The sequence below is a fragment of the Heliangelus exortis genome, chromosome 24 (assembly GCF_036169615.1).
Source record: "Heliangelus exortis chromosome 24, bHelExo1.hap1, whole genome shotgun sequence".
NCBI lineage: Eukaryota > Metazoa > Chordata > Aves > Apodiformes > Trochilidae > Heliangelus > Heliangelus exortis.
Window position 1 is genome coordinate 201,220 of NC_092445.1, and position 17,690 is coordinate 218,909.

General features: G+C 51.3%; 2 protein-coding genes across 5 annotated transcripts; one reads left to right on the top strand and one right to left on the bottom strand.

Moving 5' to 3' along the window:
• The first annotated feature begins 122 nt into the window (after window positions 1-122).
• Window positions 123-13,108, top strand: ZCCHC17 (zinc finger CCHC-type containing 17). Of its 4 annotated transcripts, none has more exons than XM_071767515.1 (7): window positions 123-500; window positions 1,162-1,219; window positions 1,529-1,629; window positions 3,266-3,357; window positions 4,960-5,060; window positions 6,543-6,691; window positions 12,315-13,108. In XM_071767515.1, exons 1-7 carry the CDS (start codon window positions 459-461, stop codon window positions 12,498-12,500), a joined length of 729 nt encoding a protein of 242 aa, XP_071623616.1. In that variant the 5' UTR covers window positions 123-458; the 3' UTR covers window positions 12,501-13,108. The 4 variants fall into 4 exon arrangements, 3 of the variants coding, with proteins under 3 accessions (XP_071623616.1, XP_071623619.1, XP_071623617.1); XM_071767518.1 differs by lacking the exon at window positions 12,315-13,108 and adding an exon at window positions 8,238-8,812; XR_011730449.1 differs by lacking the exon at window positions 12,315-13,108 and adding an exon at window positions 5,298-5,459 and having other exon boundaries at window positions 136-500; window positions 6,543-6,690.
• Window positions 13,109-13,918: 810 nt separating this feature from the next.
• On the bottom strand, window positions 13,919-17,566 carry FABP3 (fatty acid binding protein 3). The gene is made up of 4 exons (XM_071767519.1): window positions 17,390-17,566; window positions 16,552-16,724; window positions 14,380-14,481; window positions 13,919-14,244 (listed from the first exon to the last, which is right to left on the bottom strand). Exons 1-4 carry the CDS (start codon window positions 17,460-17,462, stop codon window positions 14,191-14,193), a joined length of 402 nt encoding a protein of 133 aa, XP_071623620.1. The 5' UTR covers window positions 17,463-17,566; the 3' UTR covers window positions 13,919-14,190.
• Window positions 17,567-17,690: the final 124 nt, after the last annotated feature.

Genomic DNA, 17,690 nt, shown 5'->3' on the forward strand with positions numbered 1-17,690 from the left:
GTCCCGCCCTCCTTTTCCGTCGCGCCAGTGACGAAGACGACGCCAAACATGATTAACTCTGACTGGCTGGGGGGGGGAGCTCGCTCTCAATCATCGAGCGAGGCGATTGGCGGAACACTGAGGCACCGCAAGGAGAAAGGGAGCGGGGTTCCGGAGGGGGCGCGTTAGCGGTGGCTGCGCAGTGATGGGTGCGGCCTGGTCCTGTCAGCCCGGGCGCTGACGGCCTCCGCCGTCACTTCCCCCCCCCCCTCCCCCCCCCCCCTCCTCTGCCTGGGCTTGGCCTCCGCCTCTCGCTGCCCCGCGGGCACTCCTCACGGCACAGGCTCGGCCTGGCCCGAAGCGCCCGCGCGCCGTGATGGTTCCGGTCGCGGTCTGAACCCTCCCTGGCTGCTCCTGGGGGTTCTGGGAGCCACCCAGAGCCGGGGGACCCCTGGAGCGGCTCTAGAGCGTTCTCCAGTATGGAGCCGCTGCCCGAGCTCTACGCCATCTTTCAGGGAGAGGTTTGTGTGTGTGTGCCTGTCTGTGTCTGTCTGTGCCTTGTGGGGCGGCCCGGCGTTGTCCCAGTCGCTGTCGGGCAGCTTCTGATCTTGGGTTTGGTGTTTGAGGTGCTGAGTTCCTCGGGTGGTTTGGGTGATGTTCTGCCAGGCCTGTGTGTTCATAGAACAGTCACAGGATCGGTGCGGTTGGAAAAGACCTTTATGATCATCCAGTCCAACCCTTCCCCCAGCACTGCCCAGGCCACCCCCACCCCATGTCCCTCATCTCCACATCCCCACATCACATTTCAGGGCTCTGAAACCCCTCCAGGGATGATGGGGACTCCAGCCCTGCCCTGGGCAGCCTGGGCCAGGCCCTGACAACCCTTTCCAGGGAGAAATTCTTCCCCAGCTCCAACCTAAACCTCCCCTGGCACAACTTGAGGCCGTTGCTCTTGTCCTGTTCTCATGTCTCTGTAGTCATGTGTGTAGCTCACTACATGCCTAAGATGCTCACCTGGATATTGTAGGAGTGGTTGCCTGTCCCTTCCTGCTTCGTTATTCCAATCTGCCTTGAAATGTAAAGATGCAGGAAAGAAGGAGATCCCTGTAGCCTTTCTATGCTTTGCAAATGGGTGCTTTCTGAAGGGCTTCGCTGTAGCTGTTGTCTTGGGTTTCTCTCCAGGTTGCTGCAGTGACAGAATATGGAGCATTTATAAAAATTCCCGGCTGCAGGAAGCAAGGTTTGTACCTTTTGTTCAGATGTAGCTGTATGTGTCTTTATAATTACCTACAAGTGGTGCTGTTCCAATATTATGTACCTTATGTACCTTACTCCAAAAAAGAAATTAAAAAGGATCAGCCAAAGAGGAAAAAGCACTATTAGTTTTACTTAAAATTTAATTTACTGATGGTACAAAGCCATTTTCTTCCTCCTTCCCCCAAGGATTGTCTTGCAGTACTTTGGAGCCCAGAGTTCCAGAGACAAAATGATAGTTGAGGAATGACTTTTCACTGTTTTATTTCTTGTTCTCTTTGAAAACCACAACCAGGCCTTGTCCACAGGACCCACATGTCCTCCTGCCGTGTAGACAAGCCCTCAGAGATAGTAGATGTTGGAGACAAGGTGTGGGTGAAGCTTATTGGGAAAGAGGTAATGTTAATTCTTGTCTCTTCAGTGCTGTGTGGATAAAAATAATGCAAAAACAGTTAACTTAGGACTCTGTGCTCAGAGGCTGTGTGTTTCTGTTGGCTTTTGGGGGACTGAGGGGCTCTGTTTTACTGACAGGTGAGGGCTCTTTGCCTCCAGCTGTGACTCGGGGCACTTATTTTCTGTCGCTCACAATCATGCAGTTAGGAAAAGGCACTTCATCAAGAATTTTGGCTTAAGAGCAACAAAACTCTTCTCTTGCTTCCCTTTCACAGCTTGCATCTGTTTGATGTCTATGTGATCAATTTGAGAGGATCCCACAGTAACAGCAGACACAAGCACAGTTCAGGAACTGTTTTGGGAAACAGGTTGAGATGTTTCTTCATTTGTTTCTTGTAAGGAAGGTGTTGGGGGCACTGAATTATGGATGAGCCAAAATACAGAGGCTTTTTGATAATTTATTTTGAAGCAGGAGTATTACACGTTTTTTTCCCAATTTCTACATTGCTTTTCCTTTTGCAGAAGATGTAACAACAGCCACATTGTATTCAAAGATTATTTGGAACAAAACCTACAGGGTTTTTTTGGTTTTTTGATGAGCTATGGAAACAAAGCAAGCTGTGTTCTGTTGGAATCAAGGTGGAAGGACTCCATTCAGAGCTGCACATCCAGTAAAGCCAAAAATGCTTTACTGGTTTGTTGGCTTGTTTTTTGGGTTTTTTTTGAAAGAAGGTAATTGGGTTGGTGTACAAAGCAAGGACTTCACTTGTTGTGGGAATAGGATTGAGAAGCTTGGTCTCATTTACGATGTATAGAAAACCTACATGAAAGACTCCACAGGCTGTTTTTAACCATCTCTGGTGTGCCTTTCTTTCTAATTTTGTTTGTATAAATTGTTACTGAGCTGCTGTTCTCTTGATGTGGATCAAAACTGTTCGGCTCCTGACTGCTTTACTGTAGGGGCAAGGGGCAGATGTATGTTGGAGAGCTGGCAGCTGAAGAGTTCGTTGTTAGATTGCTTGCAAGTAACTGCATGGATGTCTGAAACAGACAAACAAAGAAACACCTTCAGTAATAGCCTTGGGGAGAATTAAGAAAGGCTTGAAAAAATGCCCAAAATACAAATCTGCTCTTACTTGTAAAGTAATGATGTGTCAACCAAGGATTTAGTAGGACTCAGAAAAGAGTAAGCCCCTCGTGGAGATAGTTCCAACTTTTTCAGTCTCCTAAGAGGATCACAATGAAGAGAAGGATCTAAAGTTTTATTTTTCAGGGTTCAGTTTGATCAAAGCACCAGCCCAGGTTAATGGCCCTGGGGGTGGATGAGTAGAGAATTTCAGCAAAGCTTCTACATGTGCTGTCTCTTCTACAGCTCTCGGGTTTGGTCCTATTGGAAGTTGAATGTTAACTTAAACAGAGCAATGGTTTGAGCTTCTCCTGCCAGCCAGAAGCAGGTTTATCAGCTGGAGTGCTCTAAAGGCAGCTACAAACTGAGAGAACAAAAGCACTTTCATGTCATGTCCTTTGTGGGACTGCTCTTTGCTAACCAACAGCTTCCTCCTCACCAGGCCTCCAGCCATCGTGTATTTATTAACATTGTTGTCATTTACTCTTCTCGTTCTATATCTTTTTCTTCCAGATGAAAGATGACAAACTGAAGCTTTCCCTCTCCATGAAGGCTGTTAACCAAGGCACAGGAAGGGACCTTGATCCAAACAATGTTTCCCTTGAGTAGGTAAATCCTGAGCTGAATATGCTCCATCAGAGAGGTTGCTGCTGCCTGCCCTGCAGCCCTGCCTTCCCTGCCATATTTATTCCCTCTCTCCCTCCTCCTTTGGATGGCGAAGGGGGGCTTTTCCTGAGCCTCTGGTGATGCTCTGACAGAGGGCACTGGCTTCTGGATGTAACCAAGAGTCAGGCAGGAGCTGGAGGAGGCTGTATGGAGTTCCAGCCCTTCACACCTCACTGGGATTTTTGTAGTGAAATGAGGCAATCAGGTGTTGCTAATTACGAGGTGGGAGGCGTGATCTTATGTTAAGCCCACCTGTGCCCAATTAGGGCTGACCCCAGCTGTGCATGAGCAGGATTGGGCGACCTTTGTGCCCCAGGAACTTGCGAAAGCTACCGAGATGGCATCACAGAAGCCAACTTCCTTGGGCGACCAATCCTGCTCATGCGCAGCTGGGGTAATTATGCCTCCCGCCTCGTAATTAGCAACACCTGATTGCCTCATTTCACTACAGATTTTCATTCACACAATCCCAGTATGGTGGGGGTTGGAATGGGACCTCTGGAGATCATCCGGTCCAACCCCCCTGCCAGGGCAGGCCACCCAGAGCAGGTTGCACAGGATGGCATCCAGGTGGGTTTTGAAAGCCTCCAGAGATGGAGGCTCTACCACCTCTCTGGGCAGCCTGGTACAGTGCTCTGCCACCCTCACAGTAAAGAAGTTCCTCCTCATGTTTAGGTGGTACATGTTCCCGTGTCCAGTTTGTGCCTCTTACCTCTTGTCCTCTCACTGTGACCACAGAAAAAAGACTGGAAAACCTGACCCCATCCTCCTGACACCCCCCTTTTTTTAAAGTGTTGATAAGATTTCCCCCTCAGCCTTCTTTTCTCCAGATTAATGAGACCCAAGTCCCCCAGCCTTTCCTCAGAAGACATGTCCCAGTCCCCTCATCATCTTCCTATCCCTTTGCTGTCCCCTCTCCAGCAGTTCCCTCTCCTGCTTGAACCAGGGAGCCCAGAACTGGACACAGTTCTCCAGATGTGGCCTCAACAGAACAGAGGGGGAGGAGAGCCTCCCTCAATCTACTGGCCAGACTGTTGGTGCACCCAAGGGTTCCATTCCTGTGTTGTGATGGATAGATGCTTGTGCATGAAGGACTGTTTGTTCTAGTTGGGATTTTGTCTCATCTTCACATAGTGCAAATCTTAACTGCTTGGATGTTTTAGGGCATCTTTGTCTCTCTCTTTTTTTTCTTTTTTTTTTTCCCCATCATCTCTTGGAGATCAAATAAACCTACTTCATTTATTTTGCTGCACAAGGATATGTGTGTTTATTCACATGCATGACACAGGTGTTCATATAGAGGCTATAACTGCAGACCCCCACGTTTGCTTTGTGTGGAGAGTGCTCAGGTAGTGGTAAAAATAATGATGAGAGGTAACAGCATGGTTTATCTGATGAGCAGTGGGTCAGCTCTGCTCCTGAGTGCAGTTAAGTGGTGCTTTTAGAGCAACATAAGAAAAAAAAAAACTTGTATTTAGATCATGTCCATATAAATATAGAGGGAGAAGGGGTTGAAAATGGAACTGTCCTCCTCTTTCCAGTCAGGATGAGAGGAAGAAACACCAATTCAGAGACTTCACGAGTCAGAAGATCACCCTTGAAGCTGTCTTGAACACTGTGTGCAAGAAGTGTGGTTGCAGAGGTATGTCCATGCAGTGTTGTCTTGTTGCTTCAGTGCAGCCTTGTTCTAACCAGGTGCTGACCTGCAGGTGGGGTGGGAGCAACATCTGTTTCGTGGCTGTGTTTTACTATATAAGGGCTGGGTTTTCATGGAATCATTCAGGTTGGAAAAGGCCTTCAGGATTATCAGCCCAACACCACCATGCAAACCAAACCATATCCTGAGTGCCACATCCACGTGTTTTTTGAACACTTCCAGGGATGGTGACTCCTGGGCAGCCTGTGCCAATGCCTGACCACTCACTCAGTTAATAAACTGCTCCTGATATCCAATCTGAACCTCCACTAGTTCAGTTTGAGGCTATTCTTCTGGTTACGTGGGAGAAGAGACAACCCTCACCTTGCTCCATCCTTCTTTCAGGTAGCTGTAGAGAGCAAGATGCCTCAGCCTCTTTTGCTTCTAGATGTCACTGTTAGGAGAACTACGTTTGCTATCACTTGTTACAAAAAGCAAAGACTTAGTTGAACTTTTGTAGAGGTTTGTTTCTTAAATTGCATCTTGTTGAGCTTCCTGTAAAGACCCTTCCTTCTGAGGACAGGATCCATGCAGGTTCCCTTTTTGCAGCATTTGTGTTTGTGTCTTGTAGTTGATCTTGTTCCAGTGCTGCATTTTAAGAAATAAAGTTCCACCATCACCACATCATTTCATTCTGAAGAACTGTCGGTAGCAATCACTTACTCATTGCTTGTTGGGTACAGTGCTAGCTTGCAAGTCTTAGAGCCAGAAACAAGTGGTTATTTTTTTAACCTGGTCAGGTTTTTTTTGTCCTCTGCAGCAGTAGGAAGTTGGCTTCTGTGATGCCATCTCGGTAGCTTTCGCGAGTTCCTGGGGCACAAAGCGTTTGGGGTTTTTTTCCATGTGGAGTTTTTGCTGTTCCCTGGTTGTCTTAGGTTAGTTAGCCAGAGACTAAAGTGCAAAGCTGGAGTTAATGCTGTTCCGGAGAAAGGTTGATGAATATTGTTCTCTGTGGTGATAACAAACTTTTTAATTTAAAAACTGAAAGTAAACTGGGTTCTGCATAGTTCCAGTTGCCTTTTAAATGATGAAGTCAACTCCTAACAGGCAGGCAGATGTGATCTCTCCTCAGTCTCCACTACAGCTGTTAGTAGGTCAGCTTCAGTGTCTCCCAAGTAGAAAGGGTAGAACCAGAAGGAGCTTATTTCCTCTATTTTTGTGGTATTTACCAGTTCATTCTCTATCCCATGCACTTCTCCATGATGTTTAAGCCCTGGTGCAGCCACCTTTCTACCAATTGCCCTGTTCAGAGTAGAGTGTCTTAGTTTTTGCCTGACTGATCTTTCCAGAATGCCCTGGCTTGTGTTTGTTCCCTGGTTTGTTTAATCAGATCATGTAAAACAAACTGAAATGCTAGGACAAAAAAAACAAAACAAAACAAAACAAAAAAAACCCCAGGTGTGGGTTGCTCCAAACACTCTTTTACAGGTCATTTTACCAAGGAATGTTTCATGCAACCTGGAGGTACCAAATACAGCCTCATTCCAGAAGAGGAGGAAGAGGAGGTGGCAGCAGGAGGATGTGAAAGAGATAAAAAGACCAACGTGGCTGATGATCCTTCAAAAAAAAGGAAGAAGGTACAAAGTGCCCTACTGCTTGCCTGGAAAAATTAGCCAGATCATTTATTCTGTGTAGTTACAGCTGTGGTTTACTACAGCAACAGAAAGTGGCTCAGTTTTGTGAAGGTTGTAGCCCAGTTGGCTCTGCATAGTGGATCCAGTAACAGGAATGGGATCAGTCTTGGCTGAAGATCCTGTTGCCTGGTTCCATTTCAAGCTGTGCTTTGTTTCTGAACTACATGAGATCTTGCTCAAGAATGCCTTGGGCTTGTCTGTGGGGTGCTGTCATGCTGTGATAGAAAATCCGGGTACTCCTGTGCCTGTTCTGATCTTGGAAACACAGACTGAGCTGAGACACCTCTCAGAGCCCAGGCTAATGTGACTTGGACCTTCCTGAACTCCAGACATTGGGCTTCTCCCCTGCCATGGAGCAGTGTGAGAGCCATGGGTCATACCTCAGCAGAGCTTCTCCTCCCTTGGGCTCTCTTCCCTCTAGCAGTGATGGTGTTTGCCTGGGAAAGGCTCATGTAGCTGTCATTTAAGCACTGTGGGGAAAAAAAATGATACTAAGAGGTGCACAGATAGCTCTTACCTGTGCCCCTCTGCCTGGTGAGGGATCCCCTGCTGAGGGTCCAGGTTGTGTGGGTCACTGTCCTGAATGTGTTACCCATTTTCTGGGGGGAGTCTGTGGATTAATAGTCTTCCTTTAAATCTTGGTTTTATTCCTTTGATCTTCCTCCTTTCTCGGGGAGGCAGATCAAAAGTTTTCATATGTTTTCCAGTGCTGGAAAATTAAACTTTGAGCTTTTTGGAGGCACGATGTGGGATCCTTGAAATAAATAGCTCCCTTGTTGTCTTGGATCCCTGCTGGTATCTTGTCAGGGAGCCACCATGTGCTTCCCTGGAGCCCCAGGGAGGGGTTTACACAAAGCAGAAGTAGCTCAATCTACCTTGTACCAGTTGTTCTGCTGACCCTGTCCCATTTATCTTTGTAATATAAATACAGAACTTACATTTTTAAATGAGAAAATGGGGAGCTGCTGTCCACCATCCACTCAGTGTCATAGCAATAGTGTCAACATCTCCTGATCATCATTTTTTCCTTCATCTGATGCTTCCTTGCAGTTTCTGGGTGTTCCTTCCTCTCCCTGGAGACTCCTCACAGAGATACCCAGGGGTCCTCACTCCCTTCTTTCTCAGCTTGCCTTCCCAATCATTGCTCACTTTCCTCCTTCCTGAACCCCACAGGATTTGTGGGGGGTGCTTCAAGTCACTGCATTTGCCCAGGCTGCTGGTGTGACCCAGGGCACAAATCCTTTTGGTACTCTGCACAAGACCATTGTGTTGCCTCCCCTAATCCTGGAGGTTGTGTGAGGAGCATTCCAGGAGCCTCTGACAGCTGCCCAGGCCCTGGCTGTGGCCCTTGTGCTTTTCCTCCTTGGGTCTCAGGGTGAAGGAGCTCCTACAGGAATTTGGCAGCATGCCTGGGCTGAGCTTGTGTGGGAGGGAGGAGTGCTGAGAAGAAAGGAAGCCTTCTGATCTTCTCTCCTGTCTGTCTTTCAAGAAAGGATCTGCTGTTTCAGCGCTTTGAGTCACCCCTCAAATTCAGATTCTACGAAAGCATCTTACCTTCTGCTCAGAGGCATTGATTAACTTATTCCTGCCTAGATTTATGATGCTCACTGGAACTGCATTGCAAATGTCACCTGTGGTAGCTTTTCAGCTGCTTTTGCTGCTCTTTTTTTCCCTCCGTGGAGAAGATTTCCTGCTTGCAGATGTCTCTGCATATACAAACCGCACCTTAATTGTTCATCTGTGACCTGTAGTTGATCCAGCTTTAGTCCATCATCACTTGTAGCTGGTTCTTGTTTTACTAGTTGTGAAATGGCAGCAGTTTAGGGCACAGCTCTTCACACACTCTGCTGTTCTCCCATTGTCCTGTCTGTGCTTTTCTGAGCTTTGCTGTGTTTGTTTAATGACCTCAGACTGGATTCTTCTCATCAGATTAATGCTGACTGCTCTTCAAACAAGGGACACGGTAGTACCTTTACATTTATGTAATGAATGCATGGTAGATTTGAACTAAATTGCATGGTAGAACTTCACATTTTTCAGTTTGTGCTTTCTTTCTAATAATTAAAAAAAAAAATAACAAACCTGCAGAAAGCTGCAGAAAGACATGTGTTTGAAAATTCATTCTAATTTCTCATAAGGTCAGGCATAACTTCTCTGAATCAGACTATAACTCCAAAAAAGGGTCTGGCAAAAAAATCTTTAAGCTTCTTGGAGAGTTCTGGATGCTCCTTTCTTGTCTCAAAACCAAATACCTTTACAAGGAATGAAATGCTGTAACATTCTTAAAGCCTACCCCAGAGCAATTTTCCTTCCAAAGGCCAGGAGGGAGCCTGGGGTGCTGAGGTGGTTTTCTCTTAGTGCCAGCTTCTGCAAGATACCCAGAGCAGTAGAATCAACACTATCAGGGTAGAACTCATCCTGATGTTCTTCTGCATGCCAGCTCAGGTTTTGTGGATTAGTGATTTTGAAGCAAATTCGTTCCTTTTTGGTAGAATTGTGATGGTTACAGAAATTTGACAGGATGGGTGCAGCTCTGCATACTCCTTGGCCCTCTGCATGGTTGCACTAAGAGTCTGCTTGGGGCAAAACCCTCTCAAAATGTTGACACAAAGGTAGTGTTTGTAGCTCTGGGGGAGTGCCTGGGTGTGCCCCAGAGCTGAACTCCGTCCATCACCACTCATCCCTTCTGCAGACCTATTGGGAGCTCAGGGTGGGGCAGGTCTTTGCTGCCATGGCTGGAGGCAGCAGGAACCCAACCTGAGCTCTGGCACTGCCCTCTGTAAACCCGAGAAACTCTCCTGCTGGCACAACAGTAAGCACTGGTCAGTCTCCCTGAACTGGGATGCTGGAGTTTGTTGAAATCTGGGATTTATTAGCAGGCTGTTATGGTTCCACAGCAGCACCGCCACCTCCTGCTACAGCAAACATTAAGTTCTTCTGCCCCTGGCTTGCTCCCTGCAGGATTTGTTTATGCTGTGGTGTCTGCACTGAAGTGCTTTTGCTTTGTTGATGAGAGCAGTTTGGCTGTTAGAAGCCCTCCAAAAAGGGGAGACTGAGGGTTTGTATTTTTTACAGCCAGCATAATATCCACCTGTGTTGTATTTCTCCTGTAATCCTGAAGGGCCTGGTGTGACATCCTGTCCTCTCCTCAGCCTGAGAAAGTTCCCAAGCTCTGAAATGAAGCTCTGTTAGTTGTTAAGGTCTCGGCAAACTTTCTCACCATATGCACAGGCTGGAAAAGCTTGAGAAAATTCTCCTTGCTGCATCCCTTTCCTTAGAAGATTTAAGGGTTAGGGTGGGATCCACTTTGGAACTCTTCATTTTCCCCAAGCAATTTGGAGACTATTTGCCCTTCAGGGGAGGTTTATGGGTGGAGTGGAGGGTCAGCCCAGCCCCATGTCCTTGCTATTGAAGTGTACCTGAATCCAGAGGGGCTTGGTGAGAGCTACCAGAGCACCTCCAGGTCTACAGCACATGATGCAGAGTTGGGATGTAGGAATCAGTGGCTGCAGGGCTGGTTTTCCACCTCCCTCTCTCTTTGCCTCATTTTTCATGCTGTACCCAGTAGCTGGTTCTGGCTTTTGCTTTGAGCACATGGGTTCTGGTTCCTCAGCTTGGAGTCTTCTGAGTATGCACATGTCCAGGGCTTCCTTCTGGGAATGGACTTTTCCTTACATGGATGCTTTCCAGTCCATTTCCAGACAGGGTTGTTCTTTTCCCATGGATGGGGTGGGTGTGTAACTGGCCTGAGGCAGCACCTGAAAGGTATCCAAGGATGCATGGAGTGTCTATCCAGACCTACAGAACCAGTGTCAGGGCTGGGTTCACCCCTTCAGCCTCTGTGTGCTGCACCTGGTTGAGTTGGGACATCCTTGTCCTCACCAGGTGCTGGTTTTGCACAGGTACCTCCTGTGTGGCTGATGTCTGCTGTTTCCCTCAGCTCATCATAGGTTTGTTTTCTCTCCCTTGGCTTAGCTTCTGTGGATGTCCTCAGGAGCTGGCCAAGGAGGGTGGCCTCCCAAAGGACCTGTAGTCCTGTGGCTGGCATAACCCTGCCCTTGGGCTGGCTGCCTGGCATTAAGGGCCTTGCCAAGGCAGGGGTGGCTTACAGCAAACCTAGTGGAACTGTGAACCCAAGGGTGGCCATGGGCTCATTGGACAACAAAAATAAGTGGAGCTGTTGGCTTCAGGGGCTCCAGGCTTCTCAAATCACACTCTCTTCCATAGTGCAGAGTCAAACACGTTTATGTGTTATGTTTAGGACTGTCACTTGACTGCTGTCTGTATCCCATTGTGCTGCTCCCTGCAGCCTGTGTGCTGCCATGCTCTGAACAAGCCCTCCTTGAACTTCTCTCAGTTAGAGGTCAGGGATGGAAAGGAACATGATTTCTTCTCGGGCTTACCAAGAGTCTTCCTCCTGGTGTCATGGTGTAGGTTCATTACCAGTAATGAAGAGCGCAGCCCTCCAGAGGAGGTCATTTGCTCCTGCTCTGCATCCAGAGCTCCCTGTGCCCCAGCCATGTCACCAGGGGTGACAAACACAGGGGGGCACATCCAGTAGAGGTTAAGCAGGTGTAGGGGGAGAGGAGCTGGGGGATAAAAAGCCCTCATCTCCTGCAGCTGCCTGACTGGAGTTCAAGTATGGAAGAGAGCAGGATGCTGATCTGCTGTGAGTTTGGGGAAGATTGTGCCCAGTTCTACAGGCCTACCAGTGCCTGAGCAGTGGCCACACATAGGTTGCCGAGGAAGGTGTAGCACACTTTTGAGCAAACATGCTTAAAACATGGCTTAGTCCAAGCAGCAGCTTTGCTGTCTGGGCTGCATTCCTCATTGATAGTGGCTCATGGGAGCTTGGGTTGTCTTCCTGGCCCAACCCTGCTTCAGCAAAGCCTCTTTTCCTTCTCTTTTTTTTTTTTTTTTTTTGTTTCCTCCCGCTCTTTCCTCCCGCTCTTTCCTCCCGCTCTTTCCTCCCGCTCTTTCCTCCCGCTCTTTCCTCCCGCTCTTTCCTCCCGCTCTTTCCTCCCGCTCTTTCCTCCCGCTCTTTCCTCCCGCTCTTTCCTCCCGCTCTTTCCTCCCGCTCTTTCCTCCCTCTCCAGAGAAGTTGTGGCTGCCCCATCCCTGGCAGTGAAGACATTCAAGACAGTGAAGCCACAACTTCTCTGGGCAACCTGGGCCAGGGGCTCACCACCCTCACACCAAAGAATTTCCTCCTAATCTCTAACCTAAATCTCCCTTCTTCCAGTTTAAAACCATTACCCCTTGTCCTCTCCTCCATGCCCTTGTCAGGTCCCTCCCCAGCTTTCCTGGAGCCCTTTCAGGCACTGGAAAGTGCTCTAAGGTCTCCTTGGAGCCTACTCCTCTCTAGGCTGAACAGCCCCAACTCTCTCAGCCTGTCTGTAAGAGATGCTTCAGCCCTCTGATCATCTTCATGTCCCTCTGGACACTCATGTCTGAGCAGGCTCCCCCTCTGTCACAGCACTAAAGAAGGTCTCTTGCTGCCCTGGGGAGTTCAAGGGACAATTTTCCTCCATGTGAGGTTTTTTATTTCTTTTCCTTCGTTCACTAGGAGAAGAAGAAAAAGAAGCACAGGAATAAGCAGTCCTCTGAATCAGCCTCAGAGAGCTCAGACTCAGAGAGCGATGGAGATCAGCCAGGCAGCAAGAGGACCAAGCACTTGGGGAAACCCAGCAAGGCTCAGAAGAAGAAGAAGAAGAAGAAGAAGAAGAAGCATAAGAAGAAGCCTCGGGATTGAGCGGGCAGGCAGGCAGGCGTGTTGTGAGTCCCTGACACCCCCTGAGGAGTGAGCAGAGCTGAACCAGAGCCCCTTGCTCCAAGGACAAAGAGCTTCCTTCTCCTAAGAGTGACACTTGGTGTGTGTGGTTCCAGCTGTTGACTTTGATGCAGGCTGCCATTCCCTCTCACCAGTGGGCACACCTGCCCAAACTGGCTCATTACACCACTTCCTCAGCACCTCTGCTCTCCTGGGTTCTTGTGTTTTCCTGTGGGGGAGCTGCCAGCACTCCACAGGGTGAGCACCCAGCCTGGGTGACACCAGCCCCCATCCATCTGTCTCTAAAAGGTGGAGCCATGTGGCCATGGTCTCCCTGCCTGTCTCCCACACCAACCTGGGGACAGAGCTGGTTGGTGTTGGGCCCTTTGATGGGGCTATGTCCTCCCAGCCCTTATTGATGTGGAGCTACGTGGTTTTGGTGCAAACCTTCCCCCAGCCTCACTTGTTTTGCCTGCAACTATCAGGAGTAAGAAACAAATGGGGGAATGCAGATACTTTAAGTAAAGATGAACTGTGGTGTGTTTAGTTCCTTGGTAAAGTGAGGGAAAATACATTTCTCCAGTCTCCAAGTGTACTTTGTACTGGGGTCTTTTGTAGGTCCCTTCATAGGGAGGATTGCATGAGAGAGGCTGTGACCTGCATGGAAAGGTTTTTTCCAAGTCCTGGCTGCTTTCAGAGGTTCCCTGGGATGGGTGAGGTGAAGGGCTGTGGTGAGGTGAGGTGAAGAAGCCTGCTCCCTTGAGCTGAGGAGCAGCTGGGACATAAATGTTGTAGCTGGAACTGAAGGTCTGAAGGGAAGGGCTGGTGCCTGCATGGGCACTGCGGTGGCTGCTGGAGGAGGTTTGCTGGGGGCAGCTTGGTCCCTGTGGGGACAGATGTGACACATGGGGGAAGCTGAGTCAGGGGAACAGAAAGCAGGACTGGCAGTAACCCCTGGGTGGAGCAGGAGGATGCGGGGTGGCCAGAGGCAGCTTGCCCTTTCTCCATGGGCTTTGTCCTTCCCAGTGCCTCTCATCCCAGTTCCAGTCTCCCTTTCTGGTCTGGTTCCTGTCCCCAGATCATCCTCAGGGTTCTTGTGACCATGTCCCTGGCATGGGCACTGCCAGGCATCACCCTCATCTGATGCTCTGGAGAGTCCCACTTGGAGGGCTGGGATGGAGCCTGCAGGGGGAGTAAACCAATATTCCAGATTTCTAACCCTAACCACTCCTGTTATTTCCACAGCTCAGAGAACAAGTGCTACTAGGATCATTGGGTGTTCAACCCTGTCACTGCCAAGCTGGATTTACTCCCATTTCCTCCCCACAGCTCCTTGTGGTTCCACACTCTGGGTGTGCCCCCAAAAAAAAGCCTTTTCCCAAGTAAACTGACTGCAGAGCTGTAACAACATGGCCTTTATTTTTTTTTTCCCAAGTGTTTTTTTTCTCCATTACTAATTAAAAAAAAATGGAAAAAGGAAAAAGAAACCAAACCACAAAAGCACCACCCAAGCCTCAGGCAGCCTCAGGAGGAGGAGGTGATGAGAACAGGGACAGGAGGCAGCCTCGAGGCCATGGCCAACCCTGCCCCAGCACGGGGAAGGATGGAGGCGATGCGGGGGAGGGTGAAGGTGGCACCGGATGAGAAGCGGAGGAGCTGGGCACAGCACCGTTTATGTCTCCTTCTCGTAGGTGCGGGTGGAGACGACGTTGCCCATGGTGAGCGTCTGGCAGCAGAAAGGGTCGGTAAAGGGGGGGGTTCAGCTGTGCTAAGCTAGTGCAGCCCCTCCATCTGGCTGTGCCCCAGGCTGAGCCCCTCCCTCCCAGCCCCCCCAAATCTAAATTCTTTGTTGTTCCCTTACCAGAACCAACTTCCCATCCTTCAGCTCCCGGACCAGCGATGTCTCCTTCCCATCCCACTTCTGCACGTGGATGAGTTTGCCCCCATCCAGCGTGACCAAGGACTGCAGGGAGGGAATGAGATGCATGTCACCACAGGGTGTCCCAGGGCTTTGTGCCCATGGCCCTGGTCCCCTCAGAGGGAACTGCTCTGGTTGCCAGCTGGGTCCCAGCCTTGGCTGCCCCCCAGTAGCCCAAAGCCAGGCTGGATGAGACTTGGAGCAACCTGGGCTGGTGGGAGGTGTCCCTGCCCATGCAGGGGGGTTGGAAATGTATGAGCTTTAAGGTCCGTCCCAACCCAAACCCTTCTGGGATTCTATGCCACCCTGGGCACCACTGCAGTGACCCTGACCAGGACCAAATTCTGCTCTGGGGCTGCTGGGATCTGATCCTGGTCTCTCTCAAACGCAGCTCTGGTGCCAGAAAGGATGAAAGCATTAAGGTACCAGTGCTTTGAACCGAGACCTCCCCCCACGCCCAGGAATGGTTTTTGGAGAGGCTGATCCAGCAAACACTTCTCTGTTTGCCGGGGCTGGTGTTTGCTCAGCCGCTGCTGTTGATTCAGCCTCAAAAACCTGGCTGGTCCCAAGGCTGCTGTGACAGCCAGCACTGTGTGGGGTTGTGCAAGGGCAGGCAGCACACCCAGCTGCCCAGCCCCAGCCTGCCCTCTGCCCCCCACCCAGCTCCTCCAGAGCCAGCTCCTGCCCCATGGGTCTCCCCACATCTCAGGGGTCCTGTGGGCTGGGAGCACAAAGCCCCATGGACTGGATGACCCAGTCCTTGTGTTCCCCCATGGCTTGGGAACCTGAAGCCCCTGGCTTGGGTGACCCATGGTTTAGGTGACCCATGGCTTGGGCAACCCATAGTTTATGTGACCCATAGTTCAGGTGACTCATGGAGGGGGAGCTCCCATGGACCCAGCCAAGTCTGGCTCACCTTGAGCCTCATCTTGGCTCCCTTGCACAACTCGGGTGCCCCACAGCCCTGGAGCCCACACATCCTGGTGCAGCCCACAGGTTGGGTTCCCTGGGACTTAGTGTGCCCCATAGCATGGCAGCCCCTGCCTGCCCCATCCCGTGCAGCCCCATGGCTCAGGCAGCCGTCCCTCACCGTGTGTCCTCTGGCCACCATCCAAGGGGTGCCCGAAGGGCACGTCCTAGACTGCAGGCTGGAGCTGGTGGCAGGTCACACGTCTCTGCTGCCCTGAGCATAGTTTCCACCAGCTCCGGCAGATCCAAGCAGTGACAGCTCTGCAGGGACGTGCTGCCCCGTGTCCCCATGTCCACCTTGCTCACATTCATCCCCTTTCAGCACACCCTGGCTTTGCCCCCAGCCCTTGTGCTTGCTGCTTTGGGGTTGGGGAAGGGGGCTTGTGTCCAACGAAGCACTGAGGTGCCTCCTGGGCTGGGTGCGGGGGCACTGGGCTGCTGGATGCTCCAGGAATGGAGTCTTTAATGGTGCATGGGACACAGCAGGGAAATGAGGAAAAAGCAGGGGCTGGAGCAGTCCTGCAGGGGGAATTGTCACTGCAGGGTGGAAGAGGCCACCAAAAGAGCTCCAGCCCCTCTCAAGGTGGATTTTTTTTCTTTTGCTCTTAGCGGGAGGAACAGCCCAGCTGGGGAGGTACTGGGTTCTCCCGGGAGACATCTGCCAGGCAGGATTGCCCAGCCGCTCCATCCCTGCCTACAGAGCTTCCGCGCTTGGGGGGGACAAGCAAGGAAGGGGCTTAACAAGAAACGTGGTGCTCCTCTCCCCCCGGAGCAGGGACAGCACTCACTGCCACCCCATCGGGTCCCTTTGCCTCCTCTTGAGCAAGCCCCGGGCCGGCGGGCTCTTGGCGTTTGCAAGCTCAGCTCTTGCACAAACTTTCCGGCGGCTCCAGCCCGCCCCGTGCTGCTTCCCAGGGGAAAGCCGCTCTGCAAAATGGGGCAAGGATGGAAGGGGGGAGGGGGAGATCAGCTGGCTTGAGCACCAGCCACGGTGGGCAAAGCCATGTCACCTTCCCTGGGCAAAAAGGATGGAGCCCCAGAGCCAAAAGCTGCTGGTTGAATGCGGTAGAGCCCACGGACCTTTTTTTTTCCTTTTTTTGGGGGGGGGGGGGTATCTGGAGTCGGGGGGGGGGTCAGGGGGCTCACCTTGACATGTCTGTCATCCGCTGTGGTCTCGTCAAACTCCTCTCCCAGCTTGAAGCTGATCTCGGTGTTCTTGAAGGTGCTTTGGGTCTTCAGGGTGATCTTGTCGCCTTCCACCTCGATGATGGTGGTGGGTTTGGTGAACCCGGCCACCTGCCGCGTGGCAAAGCCCACGCCTGAAGGGGGGAGGGAGGGTCTTTTTGGGGGGCTGAGGGTGCGTGGAGGGGCAGGATGTGGCTTGCAGCCTCGTCCCCACCATTATCCCCCCAAAGCTCTTCCTCCCTGTCATCTTGGGGGTTGAACCCACAAACTGCTCCCCACCTACTGTTCTGGGGCCCACCGTGTTTGGGGGCGGGATGTGTCTCCACTGTATGGAAGGGGAGGTGGCTGGGAACACTACTGGTGCTTGGGTCTGGATCCAGCACTCACCAGTTCTTGGGCTGGATGGGGTTGGGGGGACATTCGTGTCTCTTCCCCCCCCTCCGGGCGGACCATTCCCCACCCATCCTATGCAGGAGATAAGCCAAGGATGGCTCGGGGGGATGAAGGCTGATTGAGTCCTAAGGAGCTCCCTGTACCCCGGGGGGTGCATCGCACCCCCTCCCTCCAGCATGTGCTGTCCCGGGGGTGGCAGGCAGGGGAGCGTTAAGTACCAACCCAACCCTACAGGCACAAAGCTCCAGAGCTCCCTCAGGAAGCAGCGACCCCTGCACACCCCCAGCCAGAGCCCGGTGGGGAGGGGGCTGTATTCGCTAGGAAAAAACGGGAGGGGGTGTTGTGGGAAAAAACAGGAGGTCCTGACTCCAGCCCCCCCTCCCCGCAGCCTCCTCTCCTCACTCACCCAACGCTTTCATGTACTCATCGAAATTGGCCGTATCCACCATCTTCCAGGTGCCCGCAAAGGCGTCGACCATGGCGAGGGGGGGCACAGAGCCACCAGTGTGTCTCGTCGCGGGGGGTGGGGGTTGGTGCGGTCTGGCAGGCTGTGAGCGTGGCCCGGAGCACCGAACTCGCAGCTGCCTGCCGGCTTCGCAACCGCCTTAAATAATGTCCTCATCACATGATTGGAAAGAGCACCAGCGGCTCCAGAAATACTCCTCTCGGCAGCGCTGCCAGCGGCCACCGCGGCCCCGGCCACCCCG

What these genes read in the sequence shown, in the direction of transcription:
- ZCCHC17 (XM_071767515.1), top strand. Translation starts at nt 459, where the DNA reads ATGGAGCCGCTGCCCGAGCTCTACGCCATCTTTCAGGGAGAG. An exon ending in ACGCCATCTTTCAGGGAGAG is followed by an intron (nt 501 to 1,161) that starts GTTTGTGTGTGT and finishes GTTTCTCTCCAG; the next exon opens with GTTGCTGCAGTGACAGAATA. An exon ending in TGAAGCTTATTGGGAAAGAG is followed by an intron (nt 1,630 to 3,265) that starts GTAATGTTAATT and finishes TTTTTCTTCCAG; the next exon opens with ATGAAAGATGACAAACTGAA.
- FABP3 (XM_071767519.1), bottom strand. Translation starts at nt 17,462, where the DNA reads ATGGTCGACGCCTTTGCGGGCACCTGGAAGATGGTGGATACGGCCAAT. An exon ending in TGAGTACATGAAAGCGTTGG is followed by an intron (nt 16,725 to 17,389) that starts GTGAGTGAGGAG and finishes TCCCCCCTTCAG; the next exon opens with GCGTGGGCTTTGCCACGCGG. An exon ending in AGGATGGGAAGTTGGTTCTG is followed by an intron (nt 14,245 to 14,379) that starts GTAAGGGAACAA and finishes TTCTGCTGCCAG; the next exon opens with ACGCTCACCATGGGCAACGT.